This window comes from Medicago truncatula, chromosome 4, assembly GCF_003473485.1.
Source record: "Medicago truncatula cultivar Jemalong A17 chromosome 4, MtrunA17r5.0-ANR, whole genome shotgun sequence".
Lineage (NCBI taxonomy): Eukaryota > Viridiplantae > Streptophyta > Magnoliopsida > Fabales > Fabaceae > Medicago > Medicago truncatula.
The window spans coordinates 44,483,636-44,504,656 of NC_053045.1; the positions used below are offsets into that span (position 1 = coordinate 44,483,636).

Consider the following 21,021-nt stretch of genomic DNA (forward strand, 5'->3'; position numbering starts at 1 on the left):
ATTAGCTACAAAAGAAAATAATCATAAAAATTAGCAAAGAAACTGGTCTTTACACACATTATACATTTCTTGGATCACAAAATCTAGATAATTGAACATAGTATTTGTATAATACATAATGACGCAAATAATGCCATTGTTGCTAAATTGAGTACTCCACAGACCCACCAACATAAACTTGATTTGAAAATCAAAAATGTCTACGAGTAGTTCGGAGTTCACTCTTAACAAGCTCCATATGACAAGAATGTTTCTGAGGACCAGTCAACCCAGCACATGAGTGTTTGGTCCCAAAAGAAATTGCAAAGTAAAGATAAACTGTACATAGGATAATCAGTAGGGTTAAAACAGTTAAGAGATAGCGGTGCCTGTTGAAGAGTATGGACCAACTACCCAGTTCATACTTTGAATACTGCCTTTTGAAAGATAATGACCTCATAGGATTGCCTCAAATCTGTATGTACATTGTGTCATTCATTAGGAAGACTTTAAAACATTAAATGCACACATAACAAAATTCCATATTCAATCCTCAATCAAAATTTCATGCTTGTAATGACCAAAAACACAACTAATCTAGAAAAGCACAGTTTTGAAAGGATGTAACCCTGTAGACAACTAAATAAGAACTAAATAAAGTGAAACAAATTTAATCTTGTAAAAGAAAAGGCAGGTAGGCAGTAAAATTGCAATGTAAGACTAGGAAACCCTCAAGTTGTACAGGCGAGTAGGACGGTGTAACAAATTTGGGCCGTCTGATCTCAATTCAGCGGATGAGGTCGTTTTACTGTGAGTAATCTAAATCATTTGATCTCAAACCAACATCCAAGATTGGCTATAGTGTGACGAAACAACTACAACGCTGAATCTAGGTCATTGCAGAAGGGTTTGGTGTGACTATCAAATTTCCTTCCAAATTAGTCAATTTTGTTTTTGGGACATGTTTGACATCAACTTTAAGAATGGCAAAAATTTCGACAAAAATGATTCTGAAAATATCTAGTTTATTTTTACATTTTTTAGTGGTCTCGAGTCAAATTAACTTCACCTCCAAAATTGATTCTAAATTAAAGTTGAAATTTGAATCTTTTGTCTTCATTATTGGCTTTTAACATGAATTATTTTTTAACCTTAAATATGTTGTTACACTTTAAGCTAAATTCATTTAAACATTAAGCATTTTGCATTTAAGTCACTTTTAACAAGATTAATCCTTTCAAAATGAATTCTTCCAACCAAGAATCAAACACATAGTTAATCTTAAACCTCATACATTAGACATGATTGCAATAAAATATATCCAATGACATTAATTAGACAAAGAATCTCTCTAACTTGTGCTATAAGGGCACGTATTAAAAACATTAAAGTAGAATACATTAGTTTTAAGAATATTTCTATGTTTGCTAAAAAAAAAAAGAATATTTCTATGTTGAGTTCCTTAAAACTAGTTAAAATGAGGTTGTTGAAAAAAAATTAAGTAGTTAAATGATTGTAATGGAGTGTTGAAAGTGAGGTGGATTATTTGGGGTTGAAAAAATTCAACATGTTTTTTTTTTTAGGGGAAAAATTCAACATGTTGAATGAGGAGGAAGTCGGGGGCACATAAAATATTTGGCAAAATTTTATTGGTTGCTTTGATTTTAAAATTTTTTATCTCATCCTAATTATTTGGTCAATTATTTCATAATAAATCATTTTTTTTTAATTTTTTTCACCAAAATTCATAAATTTGTTTTGCCTATAAATAGAGATTCTGTTCATTTGATTTGGACACACGAAAAAAATTGACTTTTTTCCCTTTGATTTTTCTATTTAGCCTCCAATAAACTCTTGTTTGCAGCTCTAAACATCTTTGTAGTGAGATGGATCCTAACAATAACCCTTTTATCACCCAAAATTCTACTAATTACCCTTTCAACTATCCAAATCCCAACAACTATAGATTTCAAAATGAATCTTCCAACCAACAAGTTCCCTAAAATATACCAAATTATGAATTTCCTCCAAATTTCATTATGACGACATCTAATCCAGATTATCCTCCATATTATGGATCAATGATGCCTTATTCATCTTAAACACTCCTTTATTATTCTTCTACTCCAATGGAAAATGAAAATGGTATGAATTTTGGACTTGATGAATTTCCTGACTTTTCTACACAAATAGCTTTTGGTGGCATGATCGGTGGTCATGAAGCCACTCCAAATGCAAAGGATTCAACTTCTGCTCGTCGGAAAAACCCCAATTGAAACACTGATCAAAATTTGATTCTAATTAGTGGTGGATTAAATATGGAACAAATAGTGTTGTTGGGAGAAACCAAAAAAGTGATTCATATTGGGGTAAAATTGTTGATTATTGTAATGATCATTCTCATTTGATCCTCCCCGTGATGCATCTGCGTGCAAAAATCATTACAACTACATGAACAAAATACTTAATAAATGGATTGGCGCTTATGATAGCGCTAAACGTATGCAACAAAGCGGGTGGTCGGAGAATGATGTATTGGCAAAAGCGCATGAATTATCTATTATCTAACTCCGTTACATTATCTGTTTGGAGTCCGTCCATTTCAATCTGATTTCTACCCTTATCTATTATTTAACTATGTTGTCAAATCGTTGTTTGTATTTTGTCACTTTGTGCCTTATCTATTATTTAACTCCATTGCATTATCTGTTTGGAGTCCGTCCATTTCAATCTGATTTCTATCCTTATATATTATTTCGCTACATGCATTATTTGTTAGGAGTCCGTCCATTTCACCAACTCAATTTCTTATTTAAATGGGAGCTGATTCTTCCATTGTTGTACCAATACCAAAAATCTCATATTACTAAAAAAAAAATCAATGGATCCTTCACCCGTGTTCGATGATGTTGAACAGGTAAATACTCCAAGAGTGAACTTCTTTGTGGATCAACATCCGTATAAGACACGTGTTAACGTTTATCTTAAACAATTAAGATATACAGGAACAAAACTTGAAACACAATGCCACTTCCTGGTATGGTGGCAGATTAAACACAAAATCATGTAGCGTGGAGAACGTTTAGGATTGTCCTATGGCAATGCAAACACGGCAATCATGGGCCCACAATTAAATTGCTCCAAAAGAAAAAATACTTTTGATTGTTCTATGCATGGCAATGCAAACATGGGGATTGGGTATACACAACAAAATCTGACTCAGAAATAAATATGAAAAAAAATAAAAAATGAGAACGTGATTGGATCAAAGGAGAAGAGTTACCTTGACGATGAAGGAAAAGGAACAGAAGAAGCGAATGATGCAAACAATCTTTATCCCAGAAAAGTTCGAGAGAAAAGTTTGTGAGGGGTACCCATCCAAATTCAATAGCATTAACAAACAAACAAACGTATATATGTACAGAAATGTTATTTTTATGAACGTACACAGAAATGGAAATGTTATTTGCACTTGTAATAGAAAAAAAACTTACACCACAAAAAAAAAAAAGTAGAAAAAAACTTAAATGCACTACTGGTCCCTTAATTATTATTTTTTTATTTTAAAAAAGTCTTAATCTCCTATTATAAAATATTGGTTTTTTTTATCTCATATTTAACCTTTTTTGGAATTTCAATCTCATATCTCATTTTCAAGTCATTTTAAAAAAAAAGGTAATAGTAAAAGAAAACTTTTTGTTCACTTGCATTAACCCTCTAAAGTATTGTAATTGTCGATTTTGCTTCCACTTATCTTAACCCCTTATGTTTCCCCTCTGTGATTTGGTAGTACCTTTTCAATTTTCTCTAAATTTTACATTGGATTGGTAACATTTGGTAACTTAACCAACACCCAATGATCATAGTAGCTGGTGGAACTTATCTTCAAAATTAGAAAGGAAAAAAATAATGTCAAGCAAATTCGTACAATTGAGTATGAACTCTCTAATTATATGTCTTCAAACTTTTTGGCGTTTTTAAAATTTTAATTATTAATTTTTTTTTTTTAAAATTAGTCACATTGACTATGTGAATTGAGTATCAAATCGATAAATGTTACTTCAGCATAAATTGAGAGGTCCGAAATCACAAAGAAGAAGAAGTATAGGAGATACAATCGCTCTTAAAAAACTAAGAGGTCCGAAATCGCAATAGTTAAAGGTCAAAAGCGCAACTAAACCAAAATTCTTCGTGCTCCCAAATATGAAAGGAAATCTACCATGAAATTGGATAATAATACATTGATTTATTTCAATCACTCAATTTATGTCATCTCTATCTTCACCCAATGAAGGAAATGTAACAAGGTAACACCACTGCAATAGACAACACTAGACTTTTTACATAAACCAGAAGTCAATCCCACAGGGTGCAATACAGATACACATCACTTCAGAACAGGAAATACGAAGAACCAAGAACAGAAGCATGATTTCTACCTAAGTTGCGTCCTCGGATGCACTCCACATCTACCAAGTGGGAATGATCAATGAAAAGGTTCACCTGAACAAAAGAAACACAATATAAAAAATGTTATAGAATGGTTATAATTGCTTGTTTTTATTTTGTAAGAAAAAAGAAATAAGAGTATTTACATTTGGACCATATTGTTTAATAAACCATTCGGATGCGCTCTGATTTGATGCTTCAAACATAGTCTTCTCAATACCAAGGCGCCCTATGATCTTCGCAATAACATCGGCGCGCATATTGTCAGCATGCTTGGAGACATCATCAGCATCAATCATTATCATGTCTGCACCCGCTTCTAAACACCTCTCAGCTCTCCTAATCAAGAGATCCACATCTTCTACTAATTCTGCGGCGAAAGTTTCAATACAAGGAAAATCTTCAGTAGATTGATATCTTATGTCAGCCAGTAACCAGTAACTTCAAAGTTTCTTAAGCCCCGTTTGAAACAGAAAAAGAGGTTCAACAAAATACTTCACTTGTTTTATGTTTTAGTAGTCCAATTCAGAAGATAACATTTATCAGAATGGCTAAATATGTTCAAATCCACCTCAAACAGAGACAGGAAAATGCATGCACAAACAATGAAGAACAAGAGAAAGAGAGAGTGAAATATCTTTACCATATGATCTAGGTGCTGGAGGAATATAAGCCCCATAAGCTCTATCACCACCTCTGGGAATATCAGACTTATTGAACTTAACTTCAAAATGAGGCTTAGCTTTCATACCACCAGTTTTGACCAAGCGAACAAATCTCAAAAGGGTTTCTTCAGGAACACCAAGGGAACCCACATTCAGCTCAATTGTGTCAAACCCCAATTGCTTACATTCCTATTACAAAATATAATACATTTAATCATGTCACACTAACTAAGCCACTTCTTTAGCAATAAAAAAAAAACTATCAATATAACAAATACGATTCTAAAGTAAGTAGATAAAGCACAAGAACACAAAGAATGATCACAAAGTTCGGCCAATTTCAAGAAGGCAACAACAGATTACTAGGGTCCAGTCGGGCCGACAAATTTGGAAGACCAATCTCACCATCCACTAGCGGGTGCCCATTTAAAGCAAGAGCAGGCTCTGTACGGACTAAACCCACAAAAATTGGCATTGGGAATGTGAGGAGCACACTCCGAGGTCCAATTTATAAGTTTACCCCTTCTAACGAAACAAAAACAAAAATTCACACGCAATAAGAACAAAGGTGGCAAAATGAAACCTCCACATAGTCTTTGAATCCTGAAGGACCTTTGTGAATGATATGTTCAGCCCAATCACCAGTGCTAACATAAACATCATGGTGATGAGCAGTATCAATAACTTGTTTGATAAATGCTTTTGGCATCAAACTGTCAGAACCTCCTGAAAATTTCAAACCATCAACATAATCTCCCATAGATTCAAAAATATCCTGCACACAACACAACACAACGTAACATAATGTCTGGTCAAGAATTGGTCCATCACAATCACTGATTATGAAAATGAAAATGAAAAGGAAAATTGGTGAACCTGAAGAACATTGTGGTTGAAGAGAGTGTAATGAGGGCTTCGCATTTCGGTGACGCCGTAGCGGCGTGGCTTTGAGGGGCGGTCTTCGTTCTCTTCGAAGCTTTTCCATCGGTATGCTGACATTGTTACTGTTACTGGAGCCTCAGAATTGAAAGGAGCTTTATCCAAAAAAAATGACTAGTTGTTTCTAGTAGAAGAAAAAGAAAGATGGAGTTCTTTCTAGAAAACACGAGTTGCAGTGCTTGTTTGCATTCAAGGTGAATTCAACACGTGTTCTTCTACTTTCTTTTCGTAAAGTACTACTCCACACTGCAGTCAACACCATCAATATTTTTAATTATCTATATAATAAAACAATATAAAAAAATTGTTATTTTAAAAATATTCATTTAAATAAATCGAACAACATTTTATAAATTAACATTTGTGCTATGTTTTGTTTAGGGGAACATTTTTAATTGTATTATATATTTTTGTTAAAATATATGATTAAAGTAAGTTATATTCATAATGAACGGTAAAATTGAGACACAAATATTTACGAATGAAAGAAATAGTTAAAATGAAAAAAATGAACATTCAATCAATTAAGATTGATTCAGTTAATTCATCTCTACAAAAATGTATGTTTAAATTTTATTGTCAACCTTTGATCTTATTAGTGATTATAAGTAACATCTGGAAAAGCATTTTAGTCTATAAAAAAATTATGGAATACATTTGTCCATCACAAAGAGATTGTCATTGACATGAATGGAAGAATTCCATACGTTCTTGCAAATCTTATGTTAAGGGTTCTCGTGAGCTTAGCTCAATTAGTATGAAAAATGCATAATATATGTAAGGTTCGGAGTTCAAACTCCTCCAGCCACCACAAAAAAAAAATCTTATGTTACTGACATGAAACCCAATGAAGCTAACATAGATTCCAAATGATTCAACTAGTGGACAAATACTTGCCGATGGAAAATGACTAAAATGTTTGGATGAAGAAAGGAAAGAAAGTGAAAGGAACGAATGTTTAAGGAATGAAAGTGGATAGAAGATAAATAGAAAGTAAGATGATTGTTTAGTTGTTTGATATGAGTGAAAGTGAAAGAAAAGAATGATGTGTATTTACTAAAATGACATAAATAGCCTCTTATAAAAATGAAATAATATAATATATATACAATATGTTATTTCACAAAAAAAAAAAAATATATAATATGTAACAAGTGACAACATATTGATAAATAAAACAAATAACAATGCAAAATAAAAGGTATATATATAGGCAAATTATATGGTACACCCAATAAATTTGGGTGTATCGGTACACCAAGTCGTAAAATTAATAATAAATGAGTTGTTTTTTTGAAGAAAAATAATTATTTTCTATCATTGACAACTAAGATAATTAAATTTTATATACCAAAAGCTTCGACGAAATAAAATTTAATTTTTAAGAATTTTTATTACTCATAACAATGAATATTGATTATTTTTTATGACAAAATGTAAATTTTGTAATATGATCCTTATAAACAATGAAATGATGATTTTTCTTATGAAATGATGTTTTCTAAAATATAAATATTGACAAATACCTTTTTATTTCATTAAAGTGATCTTTAATTTATATATTTTGTGAAACAAGAGTACTGGTACACTCAAAATTGTGAGTGTACCATAGAAGTTCCCATATATATAACATAAAAACGAATTAGTAATGGCAGCGTAAATCCATGTGGTAGTGAAGCAAATTAATTGGAATAAAAAAAAAAAAAAAAAAACAAAGCACATGACCTGATGAAAAAATATGCATAAAAAAGCAAGGGTTATTTGGTCATTTTGTTCAATTGGATGACCCTTTCCAACTTTCTCTCAAATCTGGGCGAAAAGTTTTCGGACATGGGTCCCACTAAAATAAAACTATCTTTCCTTCTTGACAAATGAACCAAACAAACGGTGGCATTTAGCCAACACAAGTGTAAAACTTGTGTAGCATGCACAAATTAAGTAAGGAATGACAACTGTATGTTTCAACTTGTTTGTTAATAAATCCCAGTAAAAAAAAGCAACATATTTTAATCCTAAATAATAGTTTTTTTGTTTTTGTTAGATGCACCCCATATCTGAAACAACAATTGTTTTAGAAATTATTAACACGGTGTCATTAGAAACAACAAGTCTTCATGAGTTTCATTCTTTCTTGTTTGCAGACATGAACAGAACCAAACAAACCCCACCCAGACTTTTTGTCCACCACCACTGAACCACCATGTTGTCTCCGACCACCGCCATGTTTGAATCTTAAAGCTCCAAATTTGCAGTCAGAATCCGATCTGGTGTTGACACCACCACCAACTGAAAAAGCAAACATTATCAGCATCCACAACTCCTTGTTTCTACTACCCATTCAATTAAAATTGATTTTCACCAAAAACTCCTTATTTCCGGATGAACATTTGATGATATTGTGTTCTTCAGATCTGCATTGATAAACCCTTTATTTCTGGAATTTTGAAAAGAAATCCTTTTGTTTTGTTGCTGGAGGCGCAGTACGCCTTGTGCTGCTGTTGGTGTGATAATAATTTTCTTGCTGTCATAAAAAAAAAAAAAAAAAAAAACAAGAAAGTCATAGAGATGAGGATCAATGTTGTATCTTCCATTAATCCTAGTGAGTAGTTAGTGGTTTAATTAAATGTGCAGCCATGGAGGCGTTTACTATTTGGAACCGTGAGTGACTTCACAACTTTCATGTGGAAGTTTGCAATGGCAACATCAATTTCCCCAGATTGTAGGATTTGTGTGTTTTAGGGTGTTGAATTTGAGACACTGCAATTTGAATTCCTATAATTTACAGTTAAGCCCAATGTTATTTGCTGCTAAAACAAAATCCCAGACCAAATACTATGGTTACAAAAAAACTGAATAAAATATTGATATTTAATCATTAAGTGGGGTCACATTTACTCTTCATTATATCTCAAGAGCAAGTCACAAAAGGTTGCTGGTAACAGATCTCGACCGTTGACATATAATAATATTATATCAACGGTCCAAATCAATTTTCAACAAAACTTTACACAACTTGTGTATCATACACAACTCTTTTGCTTGTGCATAGTAAATGGCAAACAAACTATGGAAGATGTTTCTTTCTTTAACATTTCTCTCCCCCCTCACAATCTATCCATAGAAACAAACACAACCTACAAGCAAGAGTTATAAGCACAAACAAATCTCTTTCTGACCTCATCAAGACATAATCATAGAAAGACATCAACAAGAAGAAATACAACGAATGAGCCAAGGCTTTGGCGTAAATCTGATCACATACTAGGAGTAACTAACCCTAACCTTAAAGTAAACAAATGTATTATTTTAGGTGGCATTTAACATGGGAAAAGCTAAAACTTTTCCATCATGGATCACTTGAGTTTTTACCATTTGATCAAAAGAAGACCACAATATTAACATGTTCTTCAACATTATAATTTTTTCACAATATTTTCTCCAAATAACAACCTCCAAAGTCAAAAGCTAATTTGACCGAAGGAGATAATAAGAAAGATGTTGAAGATGGGTATTATTGTAGTCATATCTGTAGTGAATTTTGTTAGTGATGTGAGAAAATGGACGATAGACTTAGTGTTGTTGTGTACAAGTGTGAGTTATATGTCCCACATCGAATAAAAGAGTAAATGTTGAACACCTTATAAGTAAGAAGACCCATAAATCCATTGCCTTAAGGTTTTGGGTTAGAGTATGGTGTCTCTCTCGCTTGTGCGGTTGTTCAAGCCTCGATGTGAACGGTCCCCGAGATCCTCCAGCGACCCAACAGTGATATCAGAGCCCCGATCGATACCACTGTTGGAAGGTATTTATGAAGCTCACATCCAACAAGACATTAGCTTTAAGTGATGTGCTATGCATACCTACTATTAGGATGAATTTGATTTAAATATATGATTGAATAAAGTATGAGTGACATTCAAATTTGATAAGATTGTAATGACAAAGAATAATGTATAAGGCATTATAAATATTTCCAACAAATACACTATTATTCCTCTCAAAAAAAAAAAAAAAACAAATACACTATTATTTCTCATTACAATCTTATCCGAATTGAACAAGTCATAACTCCTACTTTACTCAATATTGCTACCCGAAATCAAATTGGTCATAATAGTAAGCATGTGTAACACATCACTGAAAGGCAATGTGTTGCCATATGTGAACTTCAAAAATAATTTGCATTTCCCGTATTACTCTTACTCTCCTATTTATAACCCCCTTCATTAAAATATCACACGTTACAATTTAAGCAATCCTTAAAATCCAATTAAATAGGAAGGATAACAATAATATGCCAATAAAACAGCAACATGCAGCAGTCTTGACCCGCCAACAATAACATGACGTGAGGAGAAGAGAAGAGATATAAGAATGAATGTATTTTTTATTTTTTGGGTTTTTCAATTTCCTTTCATTTTTTAATTTGATATATACACGCTTGACATTTTAATTTCTAAAAAAAATCAGTAATTACACATGTGGCATGCTACTTAGATGTTGATTGGGTTAGAATTGAGTAAAAATGTAAAATGACTAATTGCAAATGGGCTAAAACATATGGTTCCAAATTTACAAGTTTAAATAAAATTGATCTTTCTCTAAGTTTGATATTAATTTAAATTAAGATATATATAACTTTTGTCTTAATTTTACATGCTCAACTCACTTATAAAAGTAATTTAGTAAAATTATCTAAATATAAAATGAAATTAAAGCAGGGAGACTCTTCAACAATAAGGTTCCATTTCATTCTCATCAGCTGGACATTCTTCGTGCCTACGAATTTGGGCTTTCCTTGCTGGTGAAACTCTGGTTTACGTGTCCCTCATGGAAGGAATATTACAAAGGGAAATGCAAAGATAGAATAAAGTAAAAAATGTAAGGATAAAAGTTGCTTTAAGCTTAAATAAGCTAATTACTTCCATACATGATAATACATTGCAAACCTGGCCAAATCTTTATTCTTATATTCCTCCAATTTTATAACATATTATGCTTAACTATTAAAGTTAGGAGTTAAAGAACAAGGTACCTAACATTATTTTTTGCATCAACTTTGAATTGTATAGGAAAATGGTTAGAAACTATGGTTTCCTTGTATGTATTGTTGTCATTCTCATGGATGTTGTTGCTGGCATACTTGGAATTCAAGCAGAAATAGCTCAAAATAAGGTACTTCAAAAGTCATAAATCATACATATCTTTTTTTGAAATAAAAATATGAAAAACTATTATTTATTAAAGTGGCATTAGCATCCACTTTACACCGTTTAGGATGAGATTTGAACTTTGTTTTTTGAAGACAGAAAATCAAAATTTTATCACTTAGTTGACACTACATGGACAAATAATATGTATCTCAAATCTCAATTAGGGATTCAATTATTCATAATAGAATTTTTTTTCTTTTATCTTATGTGATGAAATAGGTGAAGGATTTGAAGATTTGGGTACTAGAGTGTAGGGACCCAAGCTACCAAGCTTTCAAGCTAGGACTGAGTGCTTCAATTCTCTTGGTCTTAGCTCATGCAATTGCTCACGTACTTGGTGGGTGCATTTGCATAAAGTCTAAAGAAGAATACAAAAGAGCCACATCCAATAGACAATTAGCAATGGCTTTCCTCATTTTCTCATGGTAAGTCCTCTACTCTTCACCATGCATGTACCAAAAATCCAATGATAAACATTAAACTCTCCCGTGTATCTTTAATAAATTAGATATTGTCTTCTTCGTCTTCAATGGTACAACATGGTGTAAACCGTTCGATTGAGCCCGTTGTAGACCATTCGATTAAATTTAATTGTTCTCGCAATTAAATTGGTATTAATTTGTTGTTTACAGGATAGTATTAGGAGTTGCATTCTCCATGCTGATCATAGGAACATTAGCAAACTCAAAATCAAGAGAATCTTGTGGGATATCAAATCATCGGTTTTTATCCATTGGAGGGATTTTATGTTTCATTCATGGATTGTTTACTGTTGCTTATTATGTTTCAGCAACGGCCACAAGAAGGGAAGAATACAAGTGACAAGGAAATGTAGTAGACATTCTTAATTATTTTTGTGCGTAATTGTATTTTGGTGATTTTGTGGGTAAGTGTATTATCAGCTTGTTTTAAAAAAGATAATAAATATTTTGTTAATTTACTAAGAAGTCGTTTTTTTTAAGGAACTATTTTTTTTTTTGACAGGATTTTTTTAAGGAACTTAGTGAGAAGTATATAATGAATCTATCTTAATTTTCACGCCATAGTTGACCTCTACCTTAAACAACAATACTTTTTTTTTTCTTTTCAATTTTCACGCCTTACTTATCACCTCATTAGCCACAGGAATGTTATAAAAAAATCTATCTCTCTTTGGCAAATCTAGATTGAGAATTAGATATGACACTACTGATAACCTTTTGAAGATGATTAACTAACATTTTTACCAAAACCTTGTACATAAAAACACGAGTTTATTTCTATAGGTCAACTATAGAAGTGATATACTTGCTACGATATACGACTGAGTGATACCGGATGAAAGAATTGTACATAATTTTTACTTTCTTTAAATAAGAGAAACTAACATATCGAACTTGACATCGAATCTGAGATCTTATGTGCATAAAATATGGAAAATGTTGAAGTGCACGAGAGAATTCTCGTGCGTATCCCGCGAATGAGCTGGCATTTTCTATTCCGTTTTCCATTTCACCCAAAATGTCCGATTTAACCCTCCATAATGTTTCAAACTACTATCAACTCTAGACGACTCTGCATGGCATATTCCCCACTCCCTTTTCCATTTCCACTGTGCACTCGTTTCTCCTTGTTCTGGCGTATTGTTTTAGGCTTTGATTTTTTAATTCCACACCTATAGTCTTTCTTCTTCTCTGTTTGATATGTTTTGGAAAAAATGAGCAAATCATGTAGTTTTACTCTCAAATCGTGTCGTTGGTTTTTGTTTTTATCATAGAATAAAATTGGTTAGTTTACCATCAATTTTGTTTTAATTCACAAACTCTATGATCAAAAGAAGAATTTATTAGGAAAAAAAAAAACTAAAACCGCAAAGAGGAAGTTAATGAAACTAAACTTAGCTAAATTCAATATTATTTTTTTTGAAAGGATTCAACGTTGTTTGACTTGGAGAAATTCAATTGATATTGTGTTAGTTTCAAATTTCAACTGTTTGCAAAAGCTGAGTAACATATGAAATTGGTGGATAAGTACTTGATGCCAGGGATGAACTTTAATGTCGAAAACGGTGCTGAGATGTTGGTGGTATATCAAATGTTTGCATCAATAATGTTAAAGAGAGAAGCAAGTTCAGTGCGTGATTTTCTCTTACATATTTTTTATTGTGGTTTTGATATGAAAAAAACATAGAAAAATTACGTAAGAAAATTAGGTGGGACCCAACCACCTCTTCGTGCAATTCTTGGGGGTGCTTCTAGCACCATATAGCAAAACTGATAAAATATTGTACACTGAGAAAGTATTCTAATAAAACTCTTGAGTAATGTTTTAATTATTTTATGCCGTCTTTTTTAAAAGAAAATACCATTGTCAATATAAATTTCTTTTACAATATCAATCAATTATAACCATCAAATCATTAATTTTGTTTTGCAAATAGGAGTATAAAAATGGATATCGCTAACGAGCGTGCCAAAGACACTCTCTAAGGATTTTTAAAATAAAAAGTTATTTATTTATTTTTGACAAAAAAAAATTATCCATTCTAAAAGGCAAATATTTCAATCTTCAATATGCATTGAATACATATATATTTATATTTTTTTTTTTATATAAAAACTTGTTATTTAAAGTCATTATTAAAAGTGTCAGTCGGTTGGACAATGCATTATTATATACAGGGTCCGCGGTTCGAACCCCGGACACCCCACTTATTCACCTTATAAGATGAATTCTAGTCGCTAGATTACCTGACAAAAAAATAAAAGTGTCGTTAAGATCGTTTGCTATGCTTTTTGTAAATTTTTATTTTTTATTTTTATAAATGCACTTGTTAGGATTTCCTTAAAAATATTTCACATTAATTATAATTATTATTTTTCTATATAAATAAATAGGCATGATTTGTTGACTTTACCATAAGAGTGCATGACAATTAAAGTCAATTAATAAGTTTTTTTTCCTTAAAAAAAAAAAGTAGTGTTTTTTTAGGAGGAATTATGTTAGTGTAATTTTTATAAATAAATGATATTTTAAAATTATTGAGATATAATAAATGAAAAGGCCGTTAATTTAAAAAAAAAAAAATTAAAAAAAGACCGTTGGTTTCAAAATCTCATCTTCATTTGAAAAACAAACACAGCAGCACTGTTTCCTTCACCGAGCCACCAATCCCAATTTCACACCCCCTTCACTTCTAATTCCACCTCCGCAAACCCTAACTTCTCCCCATTGTCCTCCTGACTCCGTCAACCGGTACGATTCTTTTCGATTTCAATTTCATTCCTCTGTAATTTTATCATGTTGTTAATGAATTATATTCCTCTGTAATTTCTTGTAGCATTTGGGTTTTTTGGCTTCTGTTTGTTTTGCCTGTCATCTTTGTAACGGGTTGTGCACTGTGAGGTTGGTAGCCTAATTTAATTTGCTGTTAAAAAAATAATTTCAAAAAGCTTAATTTTTTTTATAGATGGCTTCTCGGAATCAGAACCGGCCTCCTCAAAACCACTCCAATGTAAGCCATTTATGTATTTTTACTTTAAAGATTGTTGATTTAATCAATGAATTGAACGAATGTGATTATTTTCTTATGATTTCTGAAAAAAGGTTGGATCTGAAGACATTGAGAGACAAAGAGTGTCTGGTAGAGCTAAAGCTAGAGCGCCGTTAACTGCAATGGTGAACAACGCTACTGCGGGTAACATAGAGGGAATCGATTCAAGCATGATTGAATTCACAAAAGATGATATAGAGGCATTGCTTAATGAGAAGATGAAAAAGGGAACTCCTTTTGATAATAAGGTCTCTCTTATCTTACTCAATTTTTCTAGGGCCCGTTTGGATTGACTTATTTGAATTTGTCTATTGAGATAAGCACTTGTGAGACTGTTTCGGAGAACTTACAAAAACAACTTATGACATGTTCAAATGCTGTTTTTCAATTCATTTTCATAAGTTCTCCCAGATAGCTTATACAAAAAAATTTAATATTTTATCTTTTGTTGTGAAAATAGTTTATAGATAAGTGCTTATCATGATAACTGCTTATGTTATGCTGTAAGCTGCAAATTAAGCTAATTAAGTTATTTATCCAAATAGGGCCTTAATCTATCTTTTAATCTTAAGAAAATAGGTGTTGTTTATGGAACTTATTTGGGTGTCTGCCCTCTTGTTTTTGGTATGCAGAAAAAAATGGAGCAGATGGTGGATCTTATTAAGCGGCTTAAGCTTTGTGTTCAATGGTGCGCCAACAAGATTGAAACGCTTCACTCTGAAGTCGAGTCTGCTGTTGAGAAGTGTTCTGCTACTGGTATATTTTTTCTTCTGTCTTTTGTGATAAATATAATTGTGTTGGGATGTTTGTTTCCAAAAGACCAAAACTAATGCGGAGATGTTTGGCTATTGAGCCCTAAATATTGTGACTGATTTGGTTGCTGAATTTTGTGTGTGCTTTTTGTGTGGATTATGAAAAAAAAGCTAATATCATTGTCGTATATTGTTACTAGCAATTGTGAATTTAGGCGAAGTAGTTTGCTTATATAATAGGAAAGTTAATATTGTAGTTCTCTAGTGATTGTGCAATAATTTGGCACTGTCTAGAGCTTATAAATATTTGCATTTTTATGCTAAATCATTGTAAATGATTAACCAAAAATCTTTATTTTGCTTTATCTTGTTCACCATCCCTGAAAGTATTTATTTTGAGTAGGTTTCAAACAAAAGAATAATTATTTAAACATCACGTATTGGCTTTATTTCAGAGATTGAGATGAAAAATAAGACCGAGGAGCTTCAATCAGATCTCAATTCAGCTAACGAGGCTTATAGAAGACTTGAAACAGAGAAATCAATCATTGTTGAGAGCCTTAATGATACAAGAGATTTTAATAAGGAATTGCAGGATAGATTGAAATCTCTTAAAGTAAGTTGTTCCAATATGATTTTTTTTTTGTCGATGTAGTATTTGTATGACGTTGACATTTGAAAATGTACCAAATCATGAAAATGTATGTGAACCTATTGAAAATTTTTTGCTGCTTCGTTAAAGAATGAATTGAAGGAGAGTAGCTGGGAAAAGCTAGCCATTGCTGTCTTGCCTAGCAACTCTCTTCACCGGGCCAAAACATTAGCCTCCTCCTTTTCAAGCAATTAAATTTTGACTTGTTATAAGTAACATTGTTGCGGAGAGGAAATAAGTTTGCATTTTCTATCATTATTTATAGTATTCAATTCCTTTCCATATTTTTGTTGCAAGCGTCTCATTTTTTGTGTTGCATTGTTCCCTTTCTTCTTATCTCAGGATTCACAGAATGAAGCTATAAAGCATAAAGAAATGTTCCGCGAAGAACTAAAAAAAATTACAGATGATCGCGATCGCCTACAAGGAAAACTAAATGAAGTAATGTTAGAACGGGAAAAATACATAAAATTTAAATATGAAACATACTCAAAATTGGATAAATTGGCAAGTAAAACAGAGGCACTTGAGGTTCGTTGTTTTATTTTGTTGTCACCTATGTTAAGATCGTTTATTTATTATTTTGTACTCTTGTGTGTTCAGTAGATTTATGCAATAGTGTGTTTCCTTTACAGGAGACTTGTTCCTCTCAAAAGGAGAAAATAAATATACTGGAGCAAAAGTTACATGCTGAAAGGGAGAAGTTAGAGGTAATTCAATTGGGTTTTATTATATTTAATATGGAGTAGTTGTTTACCATTATTAAAAATTTATCATAAATAAATGGTAAAATGTTTATGATGGTTTTTGCTTTTAAAATTGAGTGCTTCTATGAAAACTAGATGTCCAAAACTGACACTAACTTATATTTTCTTTCTGGGGCTTCTGGCTAGATGGCTGATTTATCTGCTATGGAAACAAGAGCAACGTTTGAAGAGCAGAAAAAATTCATTCGTAAACTACAAGATCAATTGGCAGATAAAGAATTTCAAGTAGTTGAAGGAGAAAAGCTAAGGAAAAAACTGCACAACACTGTCTTGGTAATGTCTGGTTCGTTTTACTTTTTAGATCATCTAAAGCTTCTTGTCAACTGTAAGACATTATAAAGCTATGGCATCCAATTATTTTTATTTCTAGGAGCTGAAAGGAAATATTCGTGTGTTTTGTCGTGTGCGACCTTTACTACAAGACCGTTCAGAAACGAAGATGGTTGTTACTTACCCTACGTCAATAGAAATGCTTGGCCGGGGCATTGAGTTGGAACAAAATGGTATAACACATATTTCTTTACCGCTACTCCACTCCTACTGTTTCTTACGAGTTTCATGCAATGCAATGTTATGCTTAGTCAAGTATCACAATTTTGTCCTGTAAAATTTAGCAGGACAGAAACAGCTTTTTACATTTGACAAGGTGTTTAATGATGACGCCTCTCAGCATGACGTTTTTACCGAAATATCACAACTGGTGCAGAGTGCCCTTGATGGCTACAAGGTGATTCTACATTGCCTCCTTTCGCTTCATAATGTATCATGCTTATTCTTGTGTTTAAGATCCTACGAAAAAAAAATTGAGTTTTCTTGTCACTTGTAGCACAACTAAATTGTATGAATATTGAATATGCAGTAGTAATTTATTGATTGAATGTTTAATGTTGGTGATTTATGATTATGCACTTCATTATATGATATTATCATTAATTACTTTAGGTTTTTTCTGTGTCTGCGCCCTGCGGTCTGCACTTCTGCCTTTAAAAACCTCTTACGTTTTAAAAAAGCTCCACCATCAACACTTGAAGTACACAACCTTTATATTTGTTTATATTTCCTACCAACTTTCTTGTGTTTGATATCTTGGATGTGTCTTTGGACAACAAAAACTTCAGTTCATTTCTTGAAAAAACATTTATCTGTCATGAGACACCACATGGAAGTGAAGTGGATTGTACGCTTACGTAAACATGGCTTACTGGATTCTTACCTTTTCCTTCGCATATTCCTTGGCTTCTTTTTGTTGATTTGTTGTTTTGTTTTGGGTATAAATTATGATCTGGACATGGCTGTTTATTATGCTAGGTATGCATTTTTGCTTATGGACAAACGGGTTCAGGAAAAACCCATACAATGATGGGTAGGCCTGACTCTCCAGATCTCAAAGGGATGATACCACTTTCTTTAGAACAGATATTCCAGACCAGTCAATCTCTTAAACACCAGGGCTGGAATTACAAAATGCAGGTTGGTGTATTATATTCTCATTTTCATGTTGACATGTTGTCACATAAATGGAAGCTGAACCCGATTTTCATATTCATATTACTAGGCATCAGTATTGGAAATATATAATGAGACCATCAAAGATTTGTTATTGTCAAATCGGTCAAGTGGGATTGACCAAACACGAGCAGAAAATAGTGTTCATGGAAAACAGTACACTATTAGACATGACAAAAATGGAAACACACATGTTTTGGACCTCACCATTGTCGATGTTTGTAGTGCCGATGAGATTTCCTCCCTCCTCCAAAAGGCTGCCCAAATCAGGTATTATTGTGCTTGCTCCATATTATAGGATCCTGTAAATGTTTTCTTTATATGGTGTAAGAATAAACATTGTGGGTGAATGAAGATTGCATATTTTCTTCCGTAAGAAATCGAGTTTACATCCAACTTAACACTTTTTGAAGTTGTCGAGTTTAGATATATTTTATTTAATTAGAGTATCTACGATTAATATATAAAATACGATATGCTCTTGTTGTACTTGGTCACTACTAGAGTCTACATATGGCTTGGTGGTTTCATTTATGAAACATAGGAAATAAGAAATCATTACCCGCTTGTGTCTTCAGGTCAATGGGAAGAACACAAATGAATGAACAATCATCAAGAAGCCACTTTGTCGTTACTTTGCGCATATGTGGTGTAAACGAGGTACATGCCTTCACAATAAGTTTTGTTACAGCTTAATCCTTGTTATTTATTTCATAATGCATTTATTTCTGTTTTGCAGAACACTGAACAACAAGTACAAGGTGTCTTAAACCTGATTGATTTGGCTGGAAGTGAAAGACTTTCAAGGAGTGGGGCCACGGGGGAACGTTTGAAGGAAACTCAGGTGTCTTTGACTATTTGATTTGCATATTTACGATCTTGAGCTCCTGGTGAATGATTCAACTTTCTTTAATAAACTAATTATTTTCATTGTTGTCATATTCAGGCTATCAACCAAAGTCTCTCCTGTTTGAGCAATGTCATATTTGCTTTGGCAAAGAAAGAAGAGCATGTTCCTTTCAGGGATTCAAAACTTACACACCTACTTCAGGTATATAAAAACCCATATAATTTTGCATTATTGATGAATTAATCATACTGTTCTTGTTAATTTTAAATTAAAAGAGAAAAAAGTTACACTGATGTTACATATATAATTATCGATGAAATAAAAATTTCATTGTAGTGTCATTTCTTAAGATTGGATTCTAATATACTTATGGGATATGATTTTATCAGTTGAACAATTAAAACTTAAAAGCATCAATTAAGGAGAAAGATGATTTTTATTTTACTTTTTTTGGAATGATGTTGTGCTACTTATTTAACAAATATTTTAAGTGTTGTATTTTATACCGCTTTAATCCCTTGAAACAAGAAAGTCACTTCCTTTAGAGAATGTGGACTTGATTATCATCTCATGTTAGAACTTAGGAATAATACCAATCATAACACAATCTACAATAACACTGTCAGTTTGACTTTATAAAATTATATTGTTGAACATATCACTTTCAGTATGATTTTACTTTCTTCCAGTGCTCCCATAACATATTTATATTGTTGGATTGCAGCCATGTCTTGAAGGGGATTCCAAAACTTTAATGTTTGTCAACATCTCACCTGATCAATCTTCAATTGACGAGTCACTTTGCTCTCTTCGATTTGCGTCTAGAGTCAATGCGGTGAAATTAGGAATTCACAATGTCAGACCTAGACATCCACTCAATGTTTAGAATCTTGGTTGAGTTCAAATATTCGTTGTGTCATGACTTTGGAATGATAATGAAGTTTGGGCAAAATATTTTTGTTATTTTTGAAATAAATCGAACATATAAGAGCTTAGGTGCAAAAGGTTGCATTTATTTGATAATTAAACTGATATTTCAATACACTGGAAGCATAACAAACTAAGATAATGCTGCATGATTTTAGGAACACAAAAAGGAAATAAAACAGGAAACTAATTTGATAGTACTGAGGCATGTTCTCAACACCCCTCCTTGCCTTGAGGCTCCAAATTACCTTCATCTTCATATATTCAAATTCGTTGAGTGGAAAAGACATTTTAAACATATCCGTAGATTGGTCTTCAATTTTACAGAAACCAGATTCACATCACCCTATTGTTGCCCTTCTCTTAACTAAAATAAACTTAACATTGAAGTGTTTAGTCTTTCCTTGAAACACGGGATTGTATGATTTTGAAATTTGCTGCTTGATTGTCAACAATAATTTTGTGATGTGCTCTTGCTTCATGTCCAAATATGCTATAATATTCCTTATCATATAGCTTGACTACAACTACTGTTGCAGCTACTAACTCAGGTACTTTCTTATTTGAACACCTAAACCTATATCGAAACAATACTCGAGGTACTCTTCATATCATCCAAGCTATCTACCTAATCACTATTAGAAAGAGCCAAATATGCTTCGATATGTCGCACAACTCTCTGCTGCTTTCAAGTGTAGCTCACTAGCCCATTGCATAAATATTGACAAAAGCTAACTGGAAATAAGATGTAATATAAAGTAGACATCCAATCAAGCTTTTGAAATGAACT

The 21,021-nt window shown here is 32.4% G+C and overlaps 4 protein-coding genes across 6 annotated transcripts; 2 read left to right on the forward strand and 2 right to left on the reverse strand.

Moving 5' to 3' along the window:
- Positions 1-190: 190 nt before the first annotated feature.
- On the reverse strand, positions 191-447 carry LOC112420908 (uncharacterized). Its single transcript, XM_024780714.2, has one exon. The coding sequence runs from the start codon at positions 437-439 to the stop codon at positions 191-193; it is 249 nt and encodes an 82-aa protein (XP_024636482.1). The 5' UTR covers positions 440-447.
- Positions 448-4,154: 3,707 nt separating this feature from the next.
- On the reverse strand, positions 4,155-6,225 carry LOC25493254 (protein HEAT-STRESS-ASSOCIATED 32). The gene is made up of 5 exons (XM_013601699.3): positions 5,970-6,225; positions 5,677-5,868; positions 5,072-5,282; positions 4,575-4,798; positions 4,155-4,482 (listed from the first exon to the last, which is right to left on the reverse strand). The coding sequence occupies exons 1-5, from the start codon at positions 6,090-6,092 to the stop codon at positions 4,372-4,374; spliced, it is 861 nt and encodes a 286-aa protein (XP_013457153.1). The 5' UTR covers positions 6,093-6,225; the 3' UTR covers positions 4,155-4,371.
- Positions 6,226-10,967: 4,742 nt separating this feature from the next.
- Positions 10,968-12,135, forward strand: LOC25493255 (uncharacterized). The gene is made up of 3 exons (XM_013601700.3): positions 10,968-11,207; positions 11,465-11,670; positions 11,878-12,135. The coding sequence occupies exons 1-3, from the start codon at positions 11,109-11,111 to the stop codon at positions 12,065-12,067; spliced, it is 495 nt and encodes a 164-aa protein (XP_013457154.1). The 5' UTR covers positions 10,968-11,108; the 3' UTR covers positions 12,068-12,135.
- Positions 12,136-14,330: 2,195 nt separating this feature from the next.
- Positions 14,331-20,346, forward strand: LOC25493256 (kinesin-like protein KIN-14D). Of its 3 annotated transcripts, XM_039833928.1 has the most exons (17): positions 14,331-14,479; positions 14,565-14,629; positions 14,694-14,738; positions 14,831-15,025; positions 15,410-15,533; positions 15,985-16,145; positions 16,524-16,712; positions 16,817-16,891; positions 17,075-17,221; positions 17,319-17,451; positions 17,563-17,675; positions 18,257-18,418; positions 18,504-18,724; positions 19,033-19,114; positions 19,194-19,298; positions 19,401-19,505; positions 20,029-20,346. In XM_039833928.1, the coding sequence occupies exons 3-17, from the start codon at positions 14,694-14,696 to the stop codon at positions 20,188-20,190; spliced, it is 2,019 nt and encodes a 672-aa protein (XP_039689862.1). In that variant the 5' UTR covers positions 14,331-14,479; positions 14,565-14,629; the 3' UTR covers positions 20,191-20,346. The 3 variants fall into 3 exon arrangements, with proteins under 3 accessions (XP_039689862.1, XP_013457155.1, XP_024636850.1); XM_013601701.3 differs by lacking the exon at positions 14,565-14,629; XM_024781082.2 differs by lacking the exon at positions 14,565-14,629 and having other exon boundaries at positions 17,566-17,675.
- The last annotated feature ends 675 nt before the right edge of the window (positions 20,347-21,021 follow it).

Bases quoted from the DNA above. Each gene is read 5' to 3' on its own strand.
- LOC112420908 (XM_024780714.2), bottom strand. From the start codon at position 439: ATGAGGTCATTATCTTTCAAAAGGCAGTATTCAAAGTATGAACTGGGT.
- LOC25493254 (XM_013601699.3), bottom strand. From the start codon at position 6,092: ATGTCAGCATACCGATGGAAAAGCTTCGAAGAGAACGAAGACCGCCCC. The intron at 5,283-5,676 runs GTTTCATTTTGC...ATTTTGTAATAG, and splicing joins GATTCAAAGACTATGTGGAG to GAATGTAAGCAATTGGGGTT. The intron at 4,799-5,071 runs GTAAAGATATTT...CTTTCGCCGCAG, and splicing joins TCCAGCACCTAGATCATATG to AATTAGTAGAAGATGTGGAT.
- LOC25493255 (XM_013601700.3), top strand. From the start codon at position 11,109: ATGGTTAGAAACTATGGTTTCCTTGTATGTATTGTTGTCATTCTCATG. The intron at 11,208-11,464 runs GTACTTCAAAAG...GTGATGAAATAG, and splicing joins CAGAAATAGCTCAAAATAAG to GTGAAGGATTTGAAGATTTG. The intron at 11,671-11,877 runs GTAAGTCCTCTA...TGTTGTTTACAG, and splicing joins GCTTTCCTCATTTTCTCATG to GATAGTATTAGGAGTTGCAT.
- LOC25493256 (XM_039833928.1), top strand. From the start codon at position 14,694: ATGGCTTCTCGGAATCAGAACCGGCCTCCTCAAAACCACTCCAAT. The intron at 17,676-18,256 runs GTGATTCTACAT...TTATTATGCTAG, and splicing joins GTGCCCTTGATGGCTACAAG to GTATGCATTTTTGCTTATGG. The intron at 19,299-19,400 runs GTGTCTTTGACT...TGTCATATTCAG, and splicing joins AACGTTTGAAGGAAACTCAG to GCTATCAACCAAAGTCTCTC.